The sequence below is a fragment of the Magnolia sinica genome, chromosome 5, assembly GCF_029962835.1.
Source record: "Magnolia sinica isolate HGM2019 chromosome 5, MsV1, whole genome shotgun sequence".
Lineage (NCBI taxonomy): Eukaryota > Viridiplantae > Streptophyta > Magnoliopsida > Magnoliales > Magnoliaceae > Magnolia > Magnolia sinica.
In genome coordinates, this window is record NC_080577.1 from 12,910,097 (window position 1) to 12,936,737 (window position 26,641).

At 43.1% G+C, this 26,641-nt stretch overlaps 1 protein-coding gene across 4 annotated transcripts in view; it reads left to right on the plus strand.

The window, feature by feature from the left end:
• Positions 1-26,641, plus strand: part of LOC131245471 (probable LRR receptor-like serine/threonine-protein kinase At1g07650) — a 50,542-nt gene that overhangs the window by 3,690 nt on the left and 20,211 nt on the right. The window contains exons 2-13 of one of the 4 annotated variants that reach the window (XM_058244959.1): positions 4,814-4,976; positions 6,381-6,452; positions 6,546-6,614; positions 6,716-6,787; positions 6,895-6,966; positions 8,391-8,462; positions 8,566-8,637; positions 9,143-9,214; positions 9,402-9,473; positions 9,559-9,630; positions 10,905-10,976; positions 11,081-11,146. In XM_058244959.1, the coding sequence (XP_058100942.1) occupies positions 4,814-4,976; positions 6,381-6,452; positions 6,546-6,614; positions 6,716-6,787; positions 6,895-6,966; positions 8,391-8,462; positions 8,566-8,637; positions 9,143-9,214; positions 9,402-9,473; positions 9,559-9,630; positions 10,905-10,976; positions 11,081-11,146 (946 nt within the window). The remainder of the gene's footprint in view (positions 1-4,813; positions 4,977-6,380; positions 6,453-6,545; positions 6,615-6,715; positions 6,788-6,894; positions 6,967-8,390; positions 8,463-8,565; positions 8,638-9,142; positions 9,215-9,401; positions 9,474-9,558; positions 9,631-10,904; positions 10,977-11,080; positions 11,147-26,641) is intronic. The other 3 variants (XM_058244962.1, XM_058244960.1, XM_058244961.1) reach the window with 3 other exon arrangements.

The window sequence follows — 26,641 nt, forward strand, 5'->3', positions numbered from 1 at the left end:
ATATGGTTGAATTCGCTGGACTGTGGCATGATAGACTAGCCTATATAAAGTATAGTAGCTTGAAGTTCATGACTAAGAATGGTTTAATTTCATACACAGATAATGAAACCGATAAATGTAAAGTATGCATACGATCCAAAATGACGAAGAAACTTTTTCCAAGTGTTGAAAGATCATCTCAAGTATTGGATCTTATGCATAGTGATATCTGTGAGTTAAACGGCATTCTTACTCGTGGAGGTAAACGATACTTCATAACATTTATAAATGATTGCTCTAGATATGTGTATGTTTATCTGATAAAGAGTAAAGATGAAGCATTAAATATGTTTAAAATATATATAAAGTAGAAGTAGAGAATCAACTAAATAAGAAGATAAAAATTCTCCGTAGCGATAGAGGAGGAGAATACTTCTTCAATGAATTCGATGACTTCTGTGAAGAACATGAACTAATACATCAATGTATTGCGCCATACACACCTCAACAAAATAGAATAGCTAAAGGAAAGAATAGAACATTAGTAGAGATGGTTAACTCAATTTTGATAAGAGCAAAGTTGTCACTAAGTCTATGGGGCGAGGCACTGCTTACAGTGTGTCATATACTAAACAGAATTCCGTCTAAAAAATATATAATATCTCCATATGAAATATGGAGAGGAAGAAAACCTAACCTAGGATATTTAAAAGTGTGAGGTGTCTTACATATTACAGAACTCTTGATCCAAAAAAAACTAAGTTAGGACCCAAAGCTATTAAGTGCGCCTTCGTAGGGTATGCACAAAATAGTAAAGCTTATAGACTTCTAGATATAGAATCTAATACAATAATAGAATCATGAGACGTTGAGTTCTTTGAGAACTCACTATCCTTAAAGTAAAAGGATAATGAAGTCCAAACTCCTGATAGAGAACCATATAACACAGCTCTACATATAGTGGAAGCTCCTGTTGAACCTTTTAGGAGTCAAATGACAAGAGTAGGGAAGGGTCTAGGAGATGACTATATAAACTCACAACGTGTCATTTTCTATCTTGTAAAAGGAGATAGAGAAAATGTTATAAGAAAAATACTTATAGTTATAATTATAGAAGATGATCTTAAAACATATAAAGAGGTTGTATCCTCTGGAGACTCAGCTTTCTGGAAAGAAGCTATAAACAATTAAATGAATTCATAATGTCAAATCAAACATGAGAACTAGTAAACTTACATCCAGGTTCTAGACCCATAGGTTGTAAGTGGGTATTTAGGAAAAAATATCACACTGATGGGACCATCTAAACTTTTAAAGCTTGATTAGTAAGTAAGGGTTTTAGACAAAAAGAATAGATAGATTACTCTGACACATATTCTCCTGTAGCTAGAATAACTTTCCTTAGGATATTATTTGCGCTAGCTTCTATACATCATCTTCACATCCACCAAATGGATGTAAAAACTGCATTTCTGAATGGTGACCTCAATGAGGAAGTATACATGGACAACCTGAAGGATTCGTTCTACCAGGAAATGAAAACAAAGTATGTAGATTAGTTAAATCTTTATATGGATTAAAATAAGCACCAAAACAATGGTATGAGAAGTTTGATTCCAAAATACTATCTCATGGTTTCATGCATAATGTAGCTGACAAATGCATATATTATAAAGTAGATGGTAGTTGTATCGTTATTATTTGTCTGTATGTTGATGACATGTTAATAATAAGTAATAAAATGGAAGATGTGACTGAAACAAAGAGGTTTCTATCTTCTATATTAAAAATGAAAGATCTTAGACAAGTTAATATCATCCTAAGTATCAAAGTTAAAAAACATTGTGGGAGTTATGCTTTGTGTCAATCTCATTATATTGAGAAGATACTACACAAGTTTAATCATTTAAATATAAAAGAAGCAAAGACCCCATTTGATCCAAGTATCAAGCTAAAAGAGAATAACGGAAGAACAGTTATACAATTGAAATATGCGAGTGCTATAGTGAGTCTTATGTATGGAATGCAATGCACTAGACCTGATATCGCATATGCTGTGAGTAAACTTAGTACGTTTACTAGTAACCCCAGTATTGAACACTAGAATGCAATCAGTAGAGTCATTGATTACTTAAAAGCAGCCAAAGACTTAAGACTATTTTATTCAGAATTTCCTGCCATATTGGAAAGATATACCGATGCGAGCTGAATATTAAGTGCATAGGACAACAAGTCTACTACAGGGTGGGTATTCATCTTAAGAAGTGCAGTTGTATCTTGGGGATCCAAGAAACAGACTAACATAATGCACTCGACTATGGAGTCTGAATTCATAGCCCTAACTGCAACAAGCAAAGAGGATAAGTGGTTAAGGGATCTTCTATTAAAAATTTCTTTCTATGTAAAGCCTATATCGACTGTGTCACTACATTGTGATAGTGAAACTACATTAGCTAGAGCATATAGTTGCACATATAATGGTAAGTCTAGACATATCAGTCTTCGACATGATTATGTCAGACAATTGATTTGAGATGGAATCATTGTTATTTCTTATGTGAAATCAAACAATAACATGACAGACCCTTTCACCAAACCTCTACCGAGAGAGGTAGTAAAGGCTACATCTAGAGGGATGAGGTTGAAACTCTTCAACCAAAGTTTCACTAGTAATGATAACCCAACCTAAAGTCAGAAAATTTCTAATTTTGAGTTTAATGAGTAAGAACAAGTTACTAATATGTGAAAAGTTTTCAGCACTAAATTATAAAACTTCATCCATAATAGATAAGTGCTGAGCGTTACGAAAGAGGGTTGAGTCTTAGAACTCTTAATAATCTAGTCTAAAGGACAAGCGTCTTATAGTAACGAAGACACTGGAAGGATTTCACGTATATGAACGTAGAGATGGTGTTGTCTCTCATGAGAGTTAGGAGTTTCTCTCGGGATCGTTCACGAAATAAGATAAGCACATGACCATTAATTGTGCTGAGTAAGATTGTGGGAACTGTAACAAATACATAGCGAATATGTGTGTGGTTTCTCTGACTCTATTATCTAGGAATAACTGGTTTAACGCTACGGCTACCAGTCATTTTGATAGAGTTTTGAGATGTTTACACTAAGGAAAGATTAAAATCGAAAGATATCTTTTTTTATGCATATAAGCAGATTATTCTGGCAGAAATGTTTTATTGAGAAAAGGTATTTTTATAAAAATCAGTGGAGGATTATTATAAAATATTGATTTTATAAATATATTTTAAAATAAAAAATAATATATATAATATATATAAGTGTTTGAAAAATACCTTTTTGTGGGTTTTGAGAATAATCCCACATTGGAAATAGAGAAGAAATTTTTGTGGTTTAAATGAAAAGTGTGGAGTACCTTATTATTTGCCCACATAGTCCATGGACCATGGGACTTGCGTGTCCGCGCGCTTGGGCTCGGTCATGGGCTCAAGTTTGGTGCGAGGGCTTGCGCATGTGAGGCAGTGTGGCTGTAGAGGCGCTAGTGGCACACTTTGCACTTCGCACGTGCCCTTCGCGAACCGGTGCGAGTCGCGGTGTGACTAACTGGCTAAGTAGGTAGTTAGTTGAAGGGAAGACTAGAAGACTGAATGAGAGTCCTCCAGTACATATAGAGAGCTGAAAAAGAACTGTTGCAGTAGATCTGTAATAGTTGTGTCATTAGTACAGAGTCCAGCCGTAACTGCTGCATGACTAGCGCAACATGTAGAAAACGGCTACCTACTGTCTCACAACAGTTAGCATGCAACAACTTAATGGCCCATGCACAACAGTCAGAAAACGGCCATAAAATGGCTAGTTTTTTCCAACAACTAGAAAACGGTCATGAGATTTATTTCCCTGGATCATAACCCCTAGCCACCACTACCTATATATATAAGGCCTGGATGAGTTTCCAAACCATCTCTCAACCCATTCCAATAGACCCATACGAACTGAGATAGCCACTCTTCTCCTATACTCCAGTAACTCCAGCAAGACAGTAAGGTTTGAACCATTGCTTGAATAACAAACCAGCAGTGTGGTTTAAAACAGTTCAATTGAACCAATAACTGAAGAACAAGAAGAATAGACCAGTGCAGTGGTCTCATTTACATACATTTTCTTCTCTCCTTTTCCTTTTGGAATTTTTTCTTTTATTATATTTTTGCCAGACTGAGTGTAACAAAGTTACAGTAGGTGGGCCTTCACGTTTGCTGAATGCAGACCCATATCAGGCTCGTCGTATCTTGGAAGTGGTTTGCATGTAATCTATTAGCATACTCACACCCAGATCCATAGCTCAACTGGCAGACTGAGTGGAGATACCTCGTTTCAACACTTGAGGTCTTGGTATTGATTCCTAGCGGGGGTGGCTAACATGAGTGTGTGTACTGACATGGGTGTGTATTAACAAGCTAACTCAAAAAAAAAAAAAAAAAAACCCTACCAGCATACTCAATTCACTTGAGTAGGGACAAATAATGCTTTAAGGACAGCGTCCCAGATGTGTTTCTGCCTATCCCTATTCAAACTAATTTTAATTTTCGGTTTCCACATTATACAGAAATAATTTTAATCTATATAATTTCCAACAATGGAAAAGGTTAAATAGTCAATTGCTCAAAGATAACAGCCGTTGGAATCTGCCAGCAATCCTTGAAAAAGACACAGAGCATATGTAATAACCCAAAACATAGGGGAGTTCTAACAACTGTCATGAAAAAGAGGAATGGGCGAACGGCACATTCGGACATTTTCGACCGTTATTTTGAACATTGGGAATCTACTATTGACCTGTGCTCTTTTGTTGTGTGATTAGTGGAGGCTCTTAGGGAAATTGCAACAACACTCAACAGACCAACTTGGAATTTCAGCGTCGATCCCTGCAGTGGTGAACGTAGCTGGGTAACACCTAACACCGACAAGTATGTCAATAGCACTGTCAGTTGTAGCTGCACCAGAGTCTGCCATGTCACGGTCATGTACGTTTTTCCTTATCTTGCATGAACCTTTGACTCTAGTTTCTAAGCCTGGACTGTCATGGGCTAGACCTAAAGATCCAATGGGCTGGCCCAACCCATCTACGTTTTCTGACTCTTGTGGGCCGTGGTGGTGTGTGCATGACATCCAACCGCACCACACAAGCACACCCCTTTTCTCGCCAAAATTATACGGCTGATCAAAAGTTAGGCCGATTGGATCATTGATTGTGCCGCACCATAGTGGACAACTATCCAAAAAGCTCCAAATTTATGTGGGCCCTAATTTTATTTTTGGGGTGATCCTATTGGATGGGATAAATGCCATGAAAACACTACCTACACTGTAGTTGACAGTGTAGGGTCATTGTTACTTGTAAAGAAGCCCAAACTATCATCTCCAAATTGGCTTCACAGTTCTTGGGCTGTCTTTTTGTCTCTAGAGCTGTTGCTACGGACTTTGACAAGTAATGATGAGTAAAGCTGGATATGAATCGAGTTAGCTCAGTTAACTTGTTCAACTTAGACTCGGAGAAGCTTTTCGAGCCAAGTCCAAGCTAAACCAAGCTTGACTCGACTCGTGTCAGAACTTGACTTGGTTCAAATCAATTCAACTCAGATCAGCTTCACTTAAAATAAATATTTTGTAAATATTTATATATTTAAATAAATATTATTTATATATATATATATATATATTAAAAACCTTAAAACCTAAACTTCAACTCAAGGGACCAGGGGCCATTGCCATCCTTAAGCCTGTGCCAAGCCGATTTGAAACGAATACACGTGGCAAATGTCCTGGCTCTTAGCAATATCAAATCTTGAAAAAGAACCATACTACACGATCTGGGCTTAAATAACCCCTTCTGGGCCCATTTCCAAGCCCAAAAGGCCTGCGGGACTCCTACGTACTTGCATGTGGATGAGATCCCACCCCGTCCATCAGGTGCGTCCCCATGTTTTTGTACTGAGGATTGAAAAATTCAGGCCCATTCAACGCTCCGGTGCGCTACACCATTGGAAAACAGTTGAGAAGGGAAATCCCACCGTTAGGATCGTCCGAATTTTGTGTGGGATCTACTGTGGTGTGCATATGCCATCCAATCCACTCATTTGATGGATCACACCAAGATAAAGGGATTCATTCTCCAATCAGGATATCCCAAGACTCACGTGAGCCACACGAGATGAATTTAGAGGCTTTACGTGTGGCCCACCTAAGTCTTGCATTTGACTGGTTTTTAGAATCCACGGTGAAAATGTGACAGTGCACCTGACGGACGGGATGGATCTGATGCATTTCTGTCCTACGTATTGCTCGGTTAGCGCAAGGGACGTTATGGGCGTTCCCGTTCAAATCGCCCGCTAAAAAAGACCATAAACAGCTTTCCCTCTCGTTCTCAGAGTACTCCAACGTTGGAATTTTTCTGGAGTGCTTCCACCACAACTGGCCAGCCTTCCCTACCTCCGCCAAATGTGAGTACTCTCTTTCACACCATGGCTCACGTTAGCATCTTCCAACACTGCTTCATTAAGTTACGCGTACTCATCTCTTCCTCGCTTCGACAGAGAAATTAATCGTAACTACATCAACGGTACAATACCTACACAGTGGGCTTCCATGCAGTTGCAACGAATGTAAGATTTTTTTCTTTTCTTTTTCACTCTATCATTGGTTAATTTTAGCAAATCAAAGCATGATTTTTCTAAAATTAACCGAGGAGGGTATGATACTGCAGCTCTCTCGGCGTGAACCGCATATCGGGATCAATCCCAAAGGAACTTGGAAGCATCACCTCCCTCACCAGTTTGTAAGTTTCGGTTATTCTCTGTCCCCGTTCCGTTATTATTTGAATTTCCGTTGGATTTTGTAACTGCCTGTCTCTGTCACGATCATGCAAGAAAGTCTTATTTTCAGCGTTATCGAGGCTAACCAGCTATCTGGAGATCTTCCTCCGGAGCTCGGGAATCTCACCAACCTAGAGAGATTGTAAGTCCTTTCTCCTTTGTTTGAGAAATTCTATGGTAATCTGTGCATGATTGGAGTGGCTTACTTGAGTGAGAACCTTGGCCGCTCATCAGGTGGATTTCTGATGTAGAGCGGGTCGCGGACAGTTTCATGGCCAAGATGGATCAGAAAAGGCCCGGTCGAAGACAGAAGTGATCCGGACTGTCAGACCTTAAATCGGGCGTATCTCACAATCCAGAATGAGTTATCAGGCGTAAAATATATGATTTTGGGGTAGAACGAGCTACTTTAGCCACCCAACCCACCGGGTGGCGCAAGCCAGATTTGCGAAATACCCCCAGATCGACGGTCGTTTCCCTATTTTAATTCCGTTTTTTACTATAAATAGTAAGTTTTCGTTTGATTATAACTCTTCATCTGTTGGGCTTTAGGAGTTGCGCCCAATGTGAAAAGAGCTTAGAATAATTAGGAGAACAGCTTGGTGAAGCCAAATAAGATACTTACTATTTTTGGCCGAAAACCTTGCAGACTAGTAGACATCACGACCGACTATAAATAGTAAGTTTACTATTTATAGTAAGTTGCGAATTCTAGGAGTTTTAGTTATAGTTTTCTTCTGATTTCTCTCCCATTGCTTGGTATCCCTATTTAAAGGGTTGTGAACTCGTTTATTTCATTCATCAATCAAATTACGAATTTATTAGAATTTATTTCTATTTTTCTTGCTTTCTTTCCTCGTGGATTCGAGAAGTCTCTATAAGGAGTCCAGAGAAGCTCCGTGGATTCGGAGTAGTTGTCGTTGAGGAAGATGGTGATTGACCTCATCACGTTCATCCCTGCGTCAATTTCAAAGTGAACATTCCATGGCCCAAAATCAGGATCGTTCAACTAATCATGTGGGCCACACGTGAATCTCACTGATTTAGATTGCTAGGCCATCTTGATTGTAATTCTCGATTTTTCTAATACATTAATGGCCCGCCTGTGAACGTTTTCCATGGTCGGCTCCAGAGCCTAGGTAAAAAGAAGAAGGCTGATTTTCAGTTGGGAGCTGATTGGAAACCCTTTGCCAATCTACCATTTAAAAGCCAACACCAAATTGCTGGAAAAAATGGTAAGATGATGATGATGTATGACTCATCTGATTAGTGGACCAGCCTATTTTTGGGCTAGAGTATGTTCACATTGGGTCACACCGTATGAATGGCCCAGATCTTGTGCATGTGTGTTACACCTGCAAAATGACTCTCTCTCTCTCTCTCTCTCTCTCTCTCTCTCTCTCTCTCTCTCTCTCTCTCTCTCTCTCTCTCTCTCATGAATTGCCTTGTCACTTCTTTACTACTCTCTTCTACTCTATATTTGGTTTGCTTCTAGGATTATTTTAAAATATTCATCTTTCATTAGAGTTTTACGTATTTTGAGTGTTTTGGTGCTCTTGGTTGTAGGATTATTTCCTCAAACAACTTTACGGGGAAGTTGCCTGAAGAACTTGCAAAGCTCTCGAACCTCAAGGACTTGTAGGAGTTCTATAAATAGTTCATTTTCCACACTAAGAAAGTTCATCAGTCTTTCTGGATTATAACTGCATCCATTTTCATTTCGTTATTGGCAAAAATGCAGTAGGATAAGCGATAATCATTTTACTGGAAAGATACCTGATTTTATTCAAAACTGGAAACGACTTGAGAGATTGTAAGCATTCTGTTCCTGAAAATCCATGAGTTTCTTCAATTTTGCTTTTCTGAATTGAGGCAGATGGATTCAATGTGCTCCATTTACCATTTCCTAAATGTTATCAACCTATTAATTCATAAGAAAATCAATCAGCTTGACCATGTGATAGATCATATCATCATGGATGGACCAATGGAAAAGATAACTGCAGCAATTGGATGTTTCCAACAATTCAATTCATGGATGTTTTTTGTCTAGGCCATTGACCTAAACTTTTTCTTCACTGTCCAAAAGTGAGAGATAGATTGGATATTAATGAACTTACAATCGCAATGGGTTTTGTGGTTTAGCTCATCCAAGAGACAGTCCACTAATTGGATGGTCTGGTTCCATTGTCCAATTGCACCAATTAAGGCTTTATGGGGTCCATACCATTTACTAAATGGCACTTGATGTGGTTTGTATCTTAAACCTTCTGAACTCATTCCTTTTCATTTGTTCAAATTCAAATCTTGGATGGCAGAGATATACAAGGAACCAATATGGAAGGGCCAATTCCTTCTGGCATTTCCCGTTTAGAGAACTTGATCCGACTGTAAGTACAATGCTTGAATTCCTATCGTGAGTTGTTTTGTCTGAAGCACATCCTTTGTGATCTCATCATTATCATCATCATCATCTAAGACTTATCACAACTGATTGGGGTTGGCTTTTGTGATCTTGTGCTTAATAAAAAGAAGTAAATAGATCTGAACTTTTCCTTACGGACTCTTTACATGCAGAATTATCAGTGACATAAGTGGAATGGAATCAGCTTTTCCCCAACTGAGTAATATGGCAAACATTAAGACCCTGTAAGTTCTAGGTTTTTCTTCTTGTGTTCTAAGTATGCCAGTGTCTGCTGTCTGGTGTCATTCAAGTCCATGCTTGATCTTGCAGGATATTGCGGAATTGCAATATTATTGGAGAGATACCTGCATATATTGGAGAAATGAGTCTACTGGATTTGTTGTAAGTCAGTTTTTTTGTTTTTTTTTTTCCCCCTTACATATGATAAAAATCTTCTTTACTGGCCAATGTTCTTCTCATTTGCTTATTTTCATTGGGTGAATAGGTTCATTAAATGTGGATGCTTTTGCCATTCTAGTCCTTGTCGTCATTGTTGTTTATTTTTGTGTTATCTGTAGTCTTGTACCGGCATACTCTTTTACTATCCATACTCTTGTATTATTGTTCTGAGTGTGTACATTTACCTTTTTATATGTTCACTGTAAATATGTTTCTTTTTTTCTTTTTCTTGAGACATAACTTTAATTTTATTAAAAGGAAAAAGGCTGCATAAACAGACACAAACGATGCAGATGATGAAGAATTATCTTTTCCATACAACATTGAATTTACTCCCCACTTAGAATAAAAATGACCAGAGCACCTTTCAAAAAAATAAAAATGGCTGGAGGGCTTGTGGCACAAGCGCTTTGGGATTTAGCCCATTAATATCACAACCTTCCTTTTAGCCTTAGGGAAATATCTTCTGCCGACTTGCATAGCCGTGAAATATTCTGTTATCATGTTCTACCAACGTAGCAGAGATGCGTCCATAAAACCTTCCTTTTTTGTGCCACAGCAACCCTCATAACAATATACCATAGCTTGAACCAAGAACCTATTGACCTAGACATCACCCATCAATCATGAATTGATGAAACAACCTCCACTAGAAAGCCTACATAGTTGCAGTGTGAACAACAGTTCACCTACTCCGCACCCCGAAGATATAAGATACATACATTGGGAATAGTCATCATTTTGCTCCTCAAGTGGTCGATTGCAAGCACCTTATCCTTTCCCACCAACCAGCTATAAGTGATCACCCTCACAGGCCCATATAATCCCCCCAAATGGCTGGTCCATTGATCAGATGAGCCACAGTTTATGAAACAAATGGACAGCTAATAAAATAATTCCCCTAGTTTAATATTGTGGCTTGCATGATGAGTAAACCAGCCTGATTTTTGGGCCAGGGTATCTATGTGGTGGGATTCAGCTGTTGGGTGGTTTAGAACTTTGGATCTCACATCTGTTTTCCATGTTAGCACATGTCATGGTGTGTGGATGGTACCCTCTTATGGGATTTGCAGACCTCAAATTTCAGTACATTTAGCAAAAATCTCTATTCTAAGTGTTAACATTTGATTAGAAGTTCATGAATAAGATGAATACAACATGAGTTACTTTGGGACAGATCATTGTTACTTTTTTTTGCTTGTGTGATTTCTTGGCAGAGATCTTAGCTTTAACAAGTTGGCAGGAACGATTCCAAGCACCTTTAGAAGCCTACCACAACTGGATTTTATGTAAGCATTCTAATTTGTAACTATAAAGTTCCATCATGATGTTTATAATGCTATGACAAAGAACTACTCAGTCACAGTGAATCAATGGCATGGTTTTGTATTAGGTATTTGACTAGCAATTTGCTAACTGGATCCGTACAAGACTGGATGATTAATAAGCCAGCAAACATGTACGTTTCTCTTCCGGATGCTTGGTATCAATTTTCAATATATTGATTGCATATCTAATATTTAGAATACTACATCAATTCTACTTGCATGCAGTTGTCATTCTTTGTTCCTCACTGTTCTATTAGTCTTGAAGTCTTTAATGTTGGTAATCAGTTTTGTGTTTGATATGCTTGTAGACCTAACATTCACTGAAAAACTACTAAGCTGATGTTAGGAACTTACTGAGAAGCATTGGCATACTTGATTGGTTTACTAGACAAGTAGGATCTTTCTCTGATTTGGAGGCACAATCATCAATGCACTACATGCCTGCAACTTTTTTTGTTTTTTAGTGTTCTTCTTCTAGAAGAAAATCCAAACAGACAATAGTACTGGTAAGGAAACTGGTAAGTGACTATATTTCAGCCTAATCTACATGCAACTATATGTATACCCTCATACTTTGTGGAAACATTCCTCCTCACAGTCCTAAATTTGCAAGCAAATACATGATGGATGCACTTGAAGTAAACCAGTTTGATTTATCCCCCTCCCTGTACAACCCTTATTTTGTTATATTTTATAAATAACGAAGTTCATTGGATAGAAGGAGAAGAATCGCATTAAAATAAGGGCAGAGATTGCCCAACGTGGCCTAAATATGCTTCCTTTGTTGGCTAGAAACAATTCAGGCCATCCTAGGATTAATTGTGTTCATGCATGAATAATATAGAGAAACCAAAATTTGAAATTTTATGCAAGCAAACTCTTTGCATACCTTTCAAAAAGAAGCCTTCAATCTGTTGTAGAATGAACCACCAATCTGCTAGGAAGATGGCCTTTGATGGTTGCCACCTTAGGTCAATCCAAAGGGCCCTGCGCTAGATGATGATGGGGTCCTCTTCTCTCTCTCCAAACTCTCCCAACACAAATACATATGATGTTCATCACTCCATCATTATTGTAACAAAAGGTGGTCCCATGCCTCGAAATAAACCCCACCTATTGGAACTCAAAGCTCTACCAATGGATTAGCAATCATCCACTATCCAAAATCAACATTTTACTTCAAACAAAAATACATTGTTTCTCTTTTAAAAGAACTATTTTGAAAACACATTTTGACGCAAAAGATGACTTTCCTAGATGGCTAGCTAGGCAGATTGTAATAATGATCTTTCCTGGTGACTTATCTTCAATTAGGGACTAAACTGTGGATCTCTTGTGGGTCACCCATAGATATTGAACTTCTCTTTTGGAAAACCCAAGAGCACCAAGGTATCAACCCTCACTAGTTTCACTTGATATGCATTGTTATGGGTAAATCCGAACCGAGCCGCATCAAGGTCAACTTTGGCACCAACGAGCAAGGCCTCGGATTGATAAGCCTTCAACCCATGGTGAATGTCCAACCCGAGGGCTCTTGCAGAGTTATGACATCGACCTGAGACTCGGAATGAGTTATCGCACATCCTACGAGTTGGATCTTGGAGCTACAACATCACGTCTAAACTGATTATGTCGACTCGGAATACAGGAGAGCATCACCTACCCATCCAGCGTTCCTCCGAGCCGAGCCTCTCTACTTAGCGTATCAATAATCCACTTATCCATACGCTCAGGTCGTCGAGTAAGATCCGAACCATGAGGTTAGCTCGGACGCGAACCCTGGTCAGAGAAAGCAATAACACACGACTGGAGTAATGCTCATAGCACGATCTCCGGGTAACCGCCGACGACTGCGCGCGCGTAGCCCTCGTGTAGTGGTGATGACCGTGCCGAAGTTATCAGACACGTTCATTACAGCCCTCAAGTATAAATATGGGCCACTTCTACTGATACAGGTACGTAACATCTCGCACCCTCACTCTACTCTACACCACTTAGACCCTGTTTTCCTAGCCTGAGTTAGGCATCGGAGGGTCTCCTGCTTGCGCCAGGGTTTCCTTTGTTAGACAGCTCACATACCTTGTATAACTAGTATACCTTGTATAGTTTATTTCCATAGGTAGAGGATTCTGAGTTTATTATTTTCCTTGTATAGATGGTTGTAATCTCTATATATTCAACCCCATTGGGTTCTCTCATATACAGAAAACATTTTGGCTTCACAGTTTACATGGTATCAGAGCCCTACTGATCCAAATTCGGCCACCCCATCATCACCGGCACCACCACCTGTCAGATCCGACCATCCCTGTGTCCGGTCATCATCTCTGCTGCGTCTGGCCCCATCCCTGCTGCGTCCGACCACCATCCCTGCTGCGTCCGGCCCCATCCCTGCTGCATCCCGCCATACCCTGCTCGATTTTCCAATATTCCAGATCCAGCGCCCCTGCTCGATTTTCCAATATCCCTGCTGCGTCCGGCCACCCTTTGCTCGATTCTGCGTCGTCCGACCACCCCCTGCTCAATTTTTCGACATTCTAGATCCAGATCCAGCGCCCCTGCTCGATTTTCCAGATCCAGATTAAGATCCAGCGCCCTTGTTGCCTCTGTTGTTGATTACTTCCGATCTCTCTTTTCCAGATCCAGAGCTCCTATTGTTGTTACTATTCCGCCTTGGGTATCTCCTGTTGTACGGTACTTCTACGACCTTCTTCTGCTGCAACTTCTTGCGTGCTTTACATTACTTTAGATCAACGGACAAGAACTCGTCACATACAGAGGCCCCACGTTGTAGTTTTGATGGTACCAACTATTCTCTATGGGTCATCCATTTTCAGAACTTCCTCAAGGGTCGTGGTTTGTGGGGACTAATTCATGGATCTGTTACTATCCCCACTTCCACAAATGCTAACAAATTAGCTGATTGGGAAATGAACAATGGATGGATTATTACCTGGATTCTTGATTCTGTCGATCGGTCCATTGTTGTTGGCCTCACACCTCATCGCACTGCTAAGGCAATGTGGGAGCATCTCCAGACAATTTATCAACAAAGTAATGCGGCCCGGTTATACCTCCTGGAACAGGATCTCATTAACCTTACTCAGGGTGATGACAGTATTCAATAATTTTACTCCAAAATTGTCACAATTTGGACTGAGATGACTATAATGGATCCAACATTTCCTCATGACTTTTAGATATTCCAAACTATGCGTGAGAGTGCGCAAGTTCGACAGTTTCTTATGAAGCTGCGTCCGGAATTTGAGCATTGTCGGGCTGCTCTCTTGAACCGTAGCCCTACTCCTTCATTAAATTCGGTTATTAATGATTTATTGGCTGAGGAACAGCGACTGAAAGTTCTCTCTCTTCCTTCCTTAACTCCGGGATCATCTCATATGGTGCTTGCTGTGTCCACCATTACACCAACACGTGGTTCCACTCCTTTGACTTGTCACCGCTGCAGCAAGGTGGGTCATGTTGTCGCTCAATGCAAAGAATGGTGCGTTTATTGCCGACGGACTGGTCATGGTATTCAGGACTGTCGTACACGTGCCTATGCATCTTCTTTCGGTGGTGGACGTGATGGTCGTGGTCGTGGCCGTGGTCGTGCTCTTTCTACTGCTGCTGCCACTATTTCTTCCGAGCCTTCTATTAGTGATTCTACATCTGCTATTTCCGCTGAAGGTCTTTCATCTCCGTTGACTACTGCGATGCTCTAGCAAATCGTTCAGGCCCTTTCTGCGGCCGGTATGTCTGGTATATCCTCATCTTCTACATGGTTCTTCAATTTGGGTGCTTCCAATCATATGACCGGTGCTGTATCCTATCTTTGTGACATTCGTCCCTACACCAACAATCAGGCTATTTCTACTGTGGATGGCACTAGACTACCTATTCAGTCCGTTGGATCATTGACTTTCTCTCCTTCTGCTCATCGCCAGTTCACCCTTCGTGATGTATTTCATGTCCCTAACCTCTCCTCTAATTTAATTTCAGTTGATCAACTCACATCCAATAACTACTTAGTCATATCTCTTCTCAACTGTTGTTTTGTGCAGGATCTGGCAACAGGGAAGGTATTTGGGAGGGGTAGGCGGCATGGTCATCTATACGTGCTAGATTTTGATCCATCTGTCACTCCGGCTTGTTGTTTCTTTTCTCCATCTTCATCAGATATTTGTTCAGCAAATAAATTGTGGAAACTGTGGCACTTTCGCCTGGGTCATCCACATTCCGATCGGTTACTTCAGTTAATTTCGTCTGGCATGTTAGGGAATATTTCTCTCAATAAAAATGATTTGGATTATTCTTGTTCTTCCTGTTGTCTTTCAAAAAGTAAGTGTATTCCCTTTTCTTTAAGTACTACAAAATCATCTTCTATGTTTGAACTTGTGCATACGGATGACTGGGGTCCTTCACCAATTATGTCTCTCTCTGGGTTACGATACTACGTTATATTCATTGATGATTTCACACGTTACACTTGGATTTACTTTCTGCAATTGAAGTCACAGGTTTTTGAAAAATTCAAGTTATTTCACTCTATAGTGGAGACTCAATTTCGGATTCCAGTTCAAACTCTCCGCTCTAACTCAAGGGAGAATATCTCTCAACAGATTTTCGTACATTTCTTCAAGGGCATGGGATTATTCATCAGACCACATGTTCTGATACTCCACAACAGAACGGGGTGGCTGATCGAAAAAATCGTCATATTATTAAAACTGCCAACACCTAGATGACAGCTATGAGTGTTCCTCGTTCTTTCTGGGCGGAAGCAATGTTACATTCTATCTACTTGATTAACCGGATGCCAACCAAAGTTCTTAACAGTAAATCTCCTTACTTTGTTCTCATTGGCTTACATCCTGCATATTCCACATTTCGTGTTTTTGGTTGTATCTGTTATGTTCACCTGGCTTCACGTGAACGTAACAAACTATCTCTAAAATCGGTCAAATGTATGTACTTGGGATTTGGAGAAACTCAGAAGGGTTTTTGATGTTATGATCCGGTTTCTCGTCGTGTTCGGGTTTCACGACATATTGTTTTTCTTGAACACATTGCCTTTCATTCATCTCTTCCTCCTCCGCACACTCTAAACTCTCTTGGTCTAACCGCCTTTCCAGAAATTCCGTTTGCCTCAAGTACTCTCCCTCGTCCGTTACAGGTTTACTCACGTCCACCACGTACAGATCCACCACCTATTACTCAACCTGAACCTACTGTACCGGTTGCAGATCCCGAACCTACCTCGATACGTCGTTCCGCTCATGAACATCGAGCGCCTGATCACTTGATATGCTTTATGTCTGCCATGAATGCTACTCTGGATATTGTTTCTATTCGTACTTCATACTCTCAGGCAGCCACTCATGATTGTTAGAAGAAGGCTATGGCAGAAGAACTTGCGGCATTGGATGATAATCATACGTGGGACATTGTCACTCGACCTGCTGACCAACAACTAATTTGTAGCAAATGGATTTATTCTGTCAAGCTCAAGTCTAATGGATCATTGGATCGATACAAGGCTCGACTTGTCGCTCAGGGATACAAACAGGAATACGGAATTGATTATGATGAGACTTTCGCTCCCATGGCCAAGATGAAAACTGTTCATACTCTTCTGGCTATATCTTCTGTTCGCTCATGGCCACTCGCTCACATGGATGTGAAAAATGCCTTTCTTCATGGAGACCTCCAAGAAACCGTATATTTGAAACCTCCTCCTGGCTCTTTAATCCCTGACAATAAGGTATGTCGCCTAAAGAAAGCCCTGTACAGTCTCAAACAGGCACCTCGGGCATGGTTCCAATGCTTTCACAATGTTGTTACGGGTGCTGGCTTTACTCAAAGTGGTCATGATCCATCCTTATTTTTGCGCACCACTGCTTACTGAATTGTCATTGTTCTGGTCTATGTTGACGACCTCCTCCTGACTGGTAGCGATGCTAATGACATTTCGGCTTTGAAGGAAGTTTTGCAATCATCCTTCAAGATGAAAGACCTCGGCCATCTAACATAATTTCTTGGACTTGAATTTTCATGTTCCAATCGTAGGATCCTGGTCAGCCAGCGTAAATATACCAAGGATCTTCTCGCATTGGCATCATTGACGGATCAGAAGACAGTTCAGACTCCCTTAGAACTTAATGTTCACTATGGTCGTGACGATAGTGATTTACTTGCACAGCCCGACTGATACCGCCGTTTAGTTGGGAGTCTGGTTTACTTAACTATGACTCGCCCTGATATTGCCTACGCTGTCCAAGTCGTCAGTCAGTTTGTTTCTGCTCCTAGGACTCTTCATATGACTATGGTGTTACACATCCTACGGTACCTTCGTGGAACTCTAGATCGATCCCTGTTCTTCTCCTCCACAGTAACTCTAGACCTTCGTGCTTATTCGAATGCTAATTGGGCCGGTTGCGCTCTCATACGAAAATCTACCATTGGCTATTGTGTCTTTCTCGGCACTTCTCTCATCTCTTGGAAGTGTAAGAAGCAGGCCACTATTTCCAAATCGAGCAAAGAAGCTTCGGGCGATGTCTGCTGCGTGTAGTGAGCTCGTCTGGTTATGTGGACTTCTTTCAGACTTGGGCATTCCTCTACAGAATCCTACTCCACTCTATGTCGATAATCTCAGTGTCATTTAGATTGCCTCTAACCCGGTTTTTCATGAACGGATGAAGCATATTGAAGTTGACTGTCACTTTATCCAGGAGAAATTTCAGTTTGGGCTCATTTCTCTTCCACATGTTACATCCCATGATCAGATTGCTAACATTCTCACCAAGTCCCTCACTTCTGCACGTCACTCTTTTCTAGTTGGCAAACTATTACTTGTCAATGACCAGCATTAGTTTGAGGGGAGATGTTAGACAGCTCACATACCTTGTATAACTAGTATACCTTGTAGTTGATTTTCATAGGTAGAAGATTCTGAGTTTATTGTTTTCCTTATATAGATGGTTGTAATCTCCATATATTCAACCCCATTGGGTTGTCTCATATACAGAAAACGTTTTGGCTTCACAATTTACATCCTTTGCTTGTTGCTTTGTGCAAGGCCAAGGTTTGCTCCGAGCATTCAAGGCTCGACGAGGGGTGATCCAGATTTTGACATCAACATCTTGGTGCCGTCTGTGGGAACGAAGAAATACAAAAAGACTAGAGAGCTTTACTAGAAATGGCAAGAGGAAAGAAGAAAACACTCCTAATAGCGATCGCGGAGCTTGAGCCGAGTGGGCAACATCTCTCATCCTCACTACCGCATACCGAGTCGGCTCCGAGTGGGCCATCTTAACGGACCCGAAGCCGAGGAGGTAAATACAGGGCCTTGTAAAATGAAGTGCAGATGCTGAGGGACGAGATCGATAGGATGAAGGAGAGACAAGAGCCTCTCAACCCAGAAGAGGTGGCCTCGGTAGCTAAGGAGGAGCCACTCCTCGTAAGCTCCCATGCCAAAGCATCCCAGAACCTATTTGCTCTAGCCCCGGATCCTTCACGACATGCAGAGCCAACTTACATATCTGCAACCTCGGCGCTAGCTCCTACCGACCTCCGGCACGAGCTAGAGAGAAGAAGAAGGGGCAAAATGCCCGAGCCAAAGTTCCTCATGAAACTGTGGCAGAGAATTGGAACCCGTGGGAAGCTCAACTTGCTGAGCTCCGAAATCAGATCGAGACTCTGCAACAAAACCAACAGACTTCGGCTTTGACTACAGTGGAAGCAATGATGGAAGAAATTGAACCCCCCTTCACCAGCGAGGTCATGAGTGCAGAAATGCCTCTAAGGTTCAAGATGCCCCCCATCGCTCAGTACTCGGGGTTTGCCGATCCCACCGAGCACGTGGAATCCTACCGCTTGTGGATGCAGATCTAGTCCGCCTCGGAGGCAATGATGTACCGAGCCTTCTCGATAACCTTGACTGGGGCTGCAAGGAATTGGTACTGACAGCTCAAGCCGAGGTTAATCAGTACCTTTGCCGAGCTTAGTAGGTCATTCCTGACCCAGTTCACTGTCGGCAAGAAGAGCTGGAAGCCTTCAACCCACTTGCTTACCCTCAAGCAGAAGAGCAGGGAATCGTTCAAAGACTACATCTCCCGCTTCAATGAGGAGGCCTTGCAAGTAGATGACTACTCCGACAAGATGACCTCATGGTATTCCAAATCGGTTACGTAACGGCCGTTACGTAACGGTAACGATCATAACTGTTACGCGTTACGGGGTCGAAACGGCCGTAATGGCCGTTATAGAAAAATGTGCCGTATCGGTCCGTAACGGTCCCATAACGGTGCATAACGGCCCCGTAACGGTCCAGGAAGTGCATTTTTCAAAAAATAAAAAATGGCCATAACGGCCGATACGGGGGTTATAACGGCCGTTACGGCCCGTATCATAACGGTAACGGTGGTGGCCGTTATGGCCACCGTTACCGTTACGGAACACCTTGGATGACCTTGTCCGCAATGATCAGCAGACTCAAGGATGGGAGATTCCTGTTCTCGATAGGGAAGAACCCGCCATCTACTCTGGGCGAGCTTATCAACCGAGTTCATAAATATACGAATGCTGAGGAGCTCTTCAGCTTGCGCAAGAACAACTAGACCTCCGAGTCCTCGTCTAAGGGAAAAAGGCGGAGGGATGAAGCGCCGTAGCATGCAGACAAAAGAAGGTCAGACGACAATGCATCCCGAGACAAGAGACCGAGCAGGAGGCTCGAGAGTAAGTTCAACTCGTACACTCTCCTCAACACATCTTCAGAGTAAATCCTGCTGGACATCCGAGACCAGAGGCTCTTACACTGGCCGAGCTGCATGAAAACAGAGGCACGTCAACGGGACAAGCGGAAGTATTGCCGCTTCCACCGCGACCAAGGCCAAAATACCAGCGACTGCGTCGACCTGAAGGAAGAAATTGAGACTCTCATCCGCAAGGGTCATCTGCGCCAATACGTAAAGGAAGAAAGACAACCTCGAAAGGATGAGCAGCCCAGCAAAGCCACAAACGAGACCACAGAGATTCGAATGATCTATGGAGGTCCATCCGGTGGCGGAGATTCGAATCAGGCTCGTAAAGCCCACTCCAGGAGCAATGATCCTGAGCATTACGTCTACTCGGCTGAGAGGCCGAGGAAAGAGCTCCGAGTAAGCCCTTGTAGCCTTACGTTTATAGAGGACAATGTGCGCGGAATCCAGCATCCCCATGACGACGCCCTTGTGGTTGCTACGATGATAGCCAATCACAAAGTCTACCATATCTTGGTTGACACTGGAAGCTCGGCCAACATAATTTACTCCTTGACATTCGACAAGATGAGGATAGACAGGTCGCGCCTCCAACCCGTGAAGACTCCATTGCATGGATTTGCTGGAGATAAGGTGATCTCCAAGGGCACTATTTCCCTCTCAGTCACAGCAGGAGAGGGGCGGAATCAAGTGACTCTGCTAGTGGACTTCCTGATAGTTAATGTGCCATCAGTGCACAACGTCATAATGGGTCGGCCATCCCTTAACGCGATGAGGGCGGTCATATCTACCTATCATCTGATGATGAAATTCTTAGCAGATGGAGGGGTCGGATATGTGCGAGGAGACCAGCGTGAGGCACGGAGGTGCTATTCGGTGTCAATAAGAAAGGGCTTAGTAAAGCAGGCCCTCACAATAAACGTGCTCGATCCCAGAGAAGACAACTCTGCGGACGATTCCCACACTGAAGAACTAGTGACCGTCCTGCTCGAGGAAGCCGACCTAAGCAAAACAGTTCAGCTCGGGTCGTCGCTGAATTCCGAGCAGCTATCCCAGATGCTGACCTTTCTTCGACAACATAAGGACATCTTCGCATGGACGCACCAAGACATGCCGGGCATCTTTCCAGAGATCATGGTCCACAAGCTGAACGTGGACCCAAAGCACAAGCTAGTAAAACAGAAGAGGAGAGCATTCGAGCTCGAGAGGTACGTGGCCATAGCCGGCGAGGTGTCGAAATTCCTCAGCGTCAGTTTCATTGAAGAGATCCACTACCTGGACTGGATCGCTAATGTGGTCCTCATGAAGAAAGCCAACGGAAAGTGGCGAGTTTGTGTAAACTACTCGGATCTAAACAAAGCTTGCCCCAAGGACAACTTCCCTCTGCCTCAGATTGACCAATTGGTCGACAGCACGGCTAGGCACGAGCTGCTTACTTTCTTGGACGCATACTTCGGGTACAATCAGATCACGATGCACCCCCTAGACAGGCAGAAGACGACCTTCGTCACAGATAAAGGACTATACTATTACTGGATCATGTCCTTTGGCCTGAAGAACGCTGGGGCTACTTACCAGAGGTTGGTGAACCAGGTGTTTGCTAGACAGATCAGCCGGACCATGGAGGTTTACGTGGATGACATGCTCGTCAAGTGCGTCAAAGCATCTGACCACATTGTGGACCACGGAGAAACCTTCTCGATACTACGAGAGTACTATATGAAGTTGAACCCGACCTAGTGTGCCTTTGGTGTGGGCTCAGGCAAGTTCCTTGGATTTCAGGTCAGCCAAAGGGGTATTGAGGCAAACCCCGACAAGATCAAGGCCTTGCTTGACATGAGCTCACCTCGGATGATGAAAGAGATCCAGTGTCTCACCGGATGAGTCGCGGGGCTTGGACGGTTCATATCCAGAGCCATTGACAAGTGCCTCCCCTTCTTCCAGCAGTTGAAGGGTCACAAGAAAGCGGAATAGACCTCGAACTGCGAGCAGGCTTTTCAGCAGTTAAAGCAGTACCTAGGGTCACCACCTTTGCTGTCTAAGCCTGATGAGGGCGAGCCTCTGTTTCTCCACTTAGCGGTTTCCACCTCGGCTATTAGCTTGGCACTCATTCGAGAGGTGGAGGGCAAGCAGCGCCCTATTTACTACACCAGCAAGGCTATAGTCCTAGCAGAGACCAGGTACCCGAGCATGAAAAAACTAGCTCTGGGCCTAGTCGTCTCTGCTTAGAGGCTACACCCATACTTCCAAGCACACTCCATTATCGTCATCACGGATGCACCCCTCCGACAAGTACTCTAAAAGCTGGAGGTATTCGGGCGTCTGACCAAGTGGGCGATAGAACTCGGAGAGTTCGACATTCAATATCTACCGAGGACTGCGATCAAGGGCCAAACTATGGCCGACTTCACAGCCGAATTTACTACTCCCAGTGGCAAGATCGGGGACACAAGTTCAGAGACTACCCCTGTGGTTCCTCTAGCTCTTCCTCTTCTCGAGGGTGCAGAGTCAAAAGGGGGAGATAGTAGATGGACCCTTTTTGTGGACGGGTCATCTAACTCAAAATGAGTCGGGGCAAGGATGGTCTTGGTCGCACCTAACTCAACCACCATCCAGTATACAATTAGGCTCGACTTCAAACCTCCAACAACGAAGCAGAATACAAAGCTCTACAAGCTGGACTCAGACTAACCGCTAGTTTGGGAGTTCAGCTCCTCAATGCACAGTGCGACTCTCAGCTCGTCGTGAACCACATATCAACAGAGTATGAGGCCAAGGAGGTAAGGATGATAACTTATTTGGCCGAGGCCAGAAAGTTGACAGGGAAGTTCAGAGACCGCATCATTAACCAGATCCCAAGAGCTGAAAACTCTTAGGTCGACACCCTCGCAAAACTGGCCTCAGCTATTGAACGGAAGATCCCAAGGATTGTCCCCGTGGAATTTTTGGATAGCCCGAGCATCGACCGAGCTGACCAGGAAATGGTCAATCCAATGCAAGTAACTTCGAACTGGATGGATCCGATCAAGTACCTCACCACCGGCGAAGTCCCTCAAGATAGGTTGGAGGCTCGGCGTCTGAAAATCAGAGCAGCACGATACGTGATCCTGGATGACACTTTGTACAAAAAAGGGTACTCTCAGCCGTACCTGATGGGGACATCATGCGCACACGGGCACGTACACCACCAACCCTACGCACGTACGTATGCAGGACCCCACCATCGATCTGGCTCGATGACGACGTCCAGGGAGGGCCTCCTGACTAGAAGACAAGTTTTGGTTCAAAAAAGTGGGCCCAATAGTCAAGAAAAGCTCATCATGGGATCTCATGGTCATGGCCCACTCGTTGGAGTGATTTTATATTTTAGGTTTTGCTTATTGTTATTATTTAGAACATCATGAATGCTTTAGATTTCTTTGTTTGGTTTTTATTTTAGTTTACTTCATCTCCAAGTAATAGGTTGCACACATGGTGCGAGTTTTTGGGGTATAGGGTTTTCCTTATAAATAGGCACCCCTTGTAGTTCTTTTCATTCATTCAAGTTTAATAAAAATTCCTGCTTTATTTTTCTGCTCTCTTCGTGAGTTGTGGAAGAATTCAAAAGTGGGTGTGAAGCCCTCCCTTCTTCGAAGGGCTAACTATCGTGGTGCGAAGCCACATTTATCCCCATCTGCCCCTACCCTCTTCCATCCATATCTCTCATTTTCTATCATCATTATTGCTTTGAATTTCCCAACTTTTGCAGTTATTCATCCACTTATAGCCAGTTTTCAAAATCTGGACCTATAAGAGGGCTGAAACTTCGGCAGAGCACTACGCCTCGACCTTATATCGGATCATCGTCAAACTTGGAGGGATTAGAGGTCTCCACCGACTGACCAAGGCCTAGGTGTCACTTTGGGGAGGCAGACTTCCATCACACGTGGGTTTAACCCACCCGCGCACGTGCGTCAGCTCCGGGTCACCATCTGCACGCAGGAGCTTTCTCCAAGTCAGGTTTTCCTTTTTTCATTCCTATTTCCTAAACCCTAGCGTTAGTTTGTATTAGCCCTAATTTATTTGCCCTTTTCTTTAGCCTAGGGTTCCTTAAATTGAAATTGGGGAATCCCTTGGATTAGGAACTGATTACTATGCATGTGTGGATGATTATTTCTTATCTTTGAGTATCGTTTGGTTCATAATTTTTATTGATCCAGCCCTATCATGTGTAGGCCTGGACCCACATAGATTCCCCTTAATTGAATGTTTGGACTTTCATGTGGGATATTGAATTTGTGTAATTGTTTCTGAACTAATGTGATCTTAAGCCTGAAATCTCGCATATCATATTTAATTTTCATGTCCTGCATCAGTACCTCAGGTGTCTCCGACCCGACGAAGCGGACTATGTGATCCGAGAAATCCACGAAGGAATTTGTGAAAATCATTCTGGGAGCTACGCCTTGGTTCACAAGATACTTCGTCAAGGGTACTTTTGGCCGACGATCTGAGAAGATTCTAAAAACTTTGTCCAGAGGTGCGACAAGTGTCAAAGATTTGCTGCCGTGCCTAGGCAGCCCACAGAAGAACTAACCCCCATGAGCGAGCCATGGCCGTTCGCCCAGTGGGGGATCAACATCATCAGACCTCTGCCTCTTAGAAAGGGGCAGACTAAGTTCGCAATCGTGGTTGTCAACTACTTTACCAAGTGGGCCGAGGTTGAACCAATGGCGAAAATTACCGAGCAGAAGGTGACGGACTTCATGTGGAAGAACATCATCTGTCGGTTCAGAATCCCGCGCACCATTGTGTCCGACAATGGGAGACAGTTCGATAACGACAGGTTTTCCGAGGCATGTGCCGGGGGCTCAGCATTACCAATGCATACTCATTGCCTTGTCATTCGCAGTCCAATAGACAAGTCGAGGCTATGAACAAGGTGATCAAGCATCACCTCAAGACGAGGCTGGAGAAGGCTAAGGGCAGCTGGGCCGATGAGCTCCCGTTCGTTCTCTGGGCTTATAGAACCACAACTCAGTCATCCACGGGGGAAACCCCATTTTCATTGTCTTATGGCTCGGAGGCCACCGTCCCTCTCGAGATAGGACTCCCCACCCCGCGAGTGAGGAGGTATCAAGAAGAGCAGAACGCTGACCAGATCGGACGAGCCTGGATCTACTAGAAGAGGTACGAGATACCGTCAAACTCTGAGTGGCGGCTCGGCATCAACAAGTTGGTCGGTTCTGTTAGACAGGCCGCATGGCCACATGCTTCGTATAGCCGCATGCCTTGTATAACCACATGCCTTGTATAGCCACAAGCCTTGTATATCTAATTTCCATAGATAGATGATTCTGTCTTTATCATTTACCTTGTATAGATGACTGTAAATCTCTATATATTCAACCCCTTTGGGTTGTCTCAAATACACAGAAAACCAAAGGAGAATCGTTTCTCTTTGCTTTCATATCGTTTTCTCTTTACTTTCATGGTATCAGAGCTATACTGATCCTGATCCGGCACCTCCTTCATCACCGGTATCATCTCCTGACAGATCCGGTCCTTCTTACGTCAGAAAGCCCTGTTCTGGACCACCTCTATGCCCCTTTTGCGCTCCTGCTACATCAACAGTCCCGTCCGATCATCCCCAACCCCCGTCCGATCATCCCCAGGCCCGTCCGACCATCCCCAGGCCCGTCCGACCATCCCCGGGCCATCCGATCATCCCCAACCCCTTTTACTGGTTGTTGTTCTGTTCTGTTGCCTGTTCTGCGCACCTACTGTTGTTGTTCTGTTGCCTGCAACCACTTCTCCTGCTGCAAGGTACCTTCTTCCTTGGCGTGGTTTATATCACTTCCTATCTATGGACAAAGACTCCCGTACAGAGGCCCCACGATGTAATTTTGATGGTACCAAATACAATCTATGGGCCATCCACTTTCAGAGTTTTCTTAAGGGTCGTGGTTTGTGGGGACTAATTGATGGATTTGTTACTGCCCCCACTTCCACAGATGCCGACAAAGTGGCTGAGTGGGAGATGAAAAATGGACGGATTATTACCTAGATTCTCGATTCAGTCGATCGGTTAATTGTTGTTGGCCCCACGCCACATCGCACTGCTAAGGCTATATGGGAGCATCTTCAGACTATTTATCAATAGAGTAATGCGGCTCGGTTATACCGCCTGGAACAAGATCTGGTTCACCTTACTCAGGGTGACAAAAGTATTCAAACATTTTACTCTACCATTGTTACAATTTGGACAGAGATGACTATGATGGATCCAAAATTTCCTCATGACTTTAAGATCTTCCAATCAATGCGCGATAGTGCGCACGTTCGACAATTTCTTATGAAGCTGCGTCCGAAATTTGAACATTGTAGGGCTGCTCTCCTGAACCGTAGCCCAACTCCTTCATTAAATTCGGTTATTAATGATCTATTGGCTGAGGAACAACGTCTGAAAGTTCTCTCTCCCACGTCCCCAACTCAGGGACCATCTAATCTGGTACTCGCTGCATCCACCTCTGCACAAAACTGTAGTTCCACTCATTTAACTTGTTGCGGCTGCAACAAAGTGAGACATGTTGTCGCTCAATGCAAAGATTAATGCGCTTATTGTCGACGGCCTGGTCATGGTATTCAGGACTACCGTTCACGTGCCTATGCATCCTCTTTTGGCCGTGGACGTGGTGGTCGAGGTCGTGGCCGTGGTCGTGCTCTTTCTGCTACTTCTGCGACTATTTTCTCCGAGCCTTCTGTTACTGATATTGCATCTACTATTTTTGTTGAAGGACCTTCCTCATTTTTTACTCCTGTGATGCTCCAGCAAATCTTGCAGGCCCTCTCTGCAACTGGAATGTCAGGTATATCCGTATCTTCTACTTG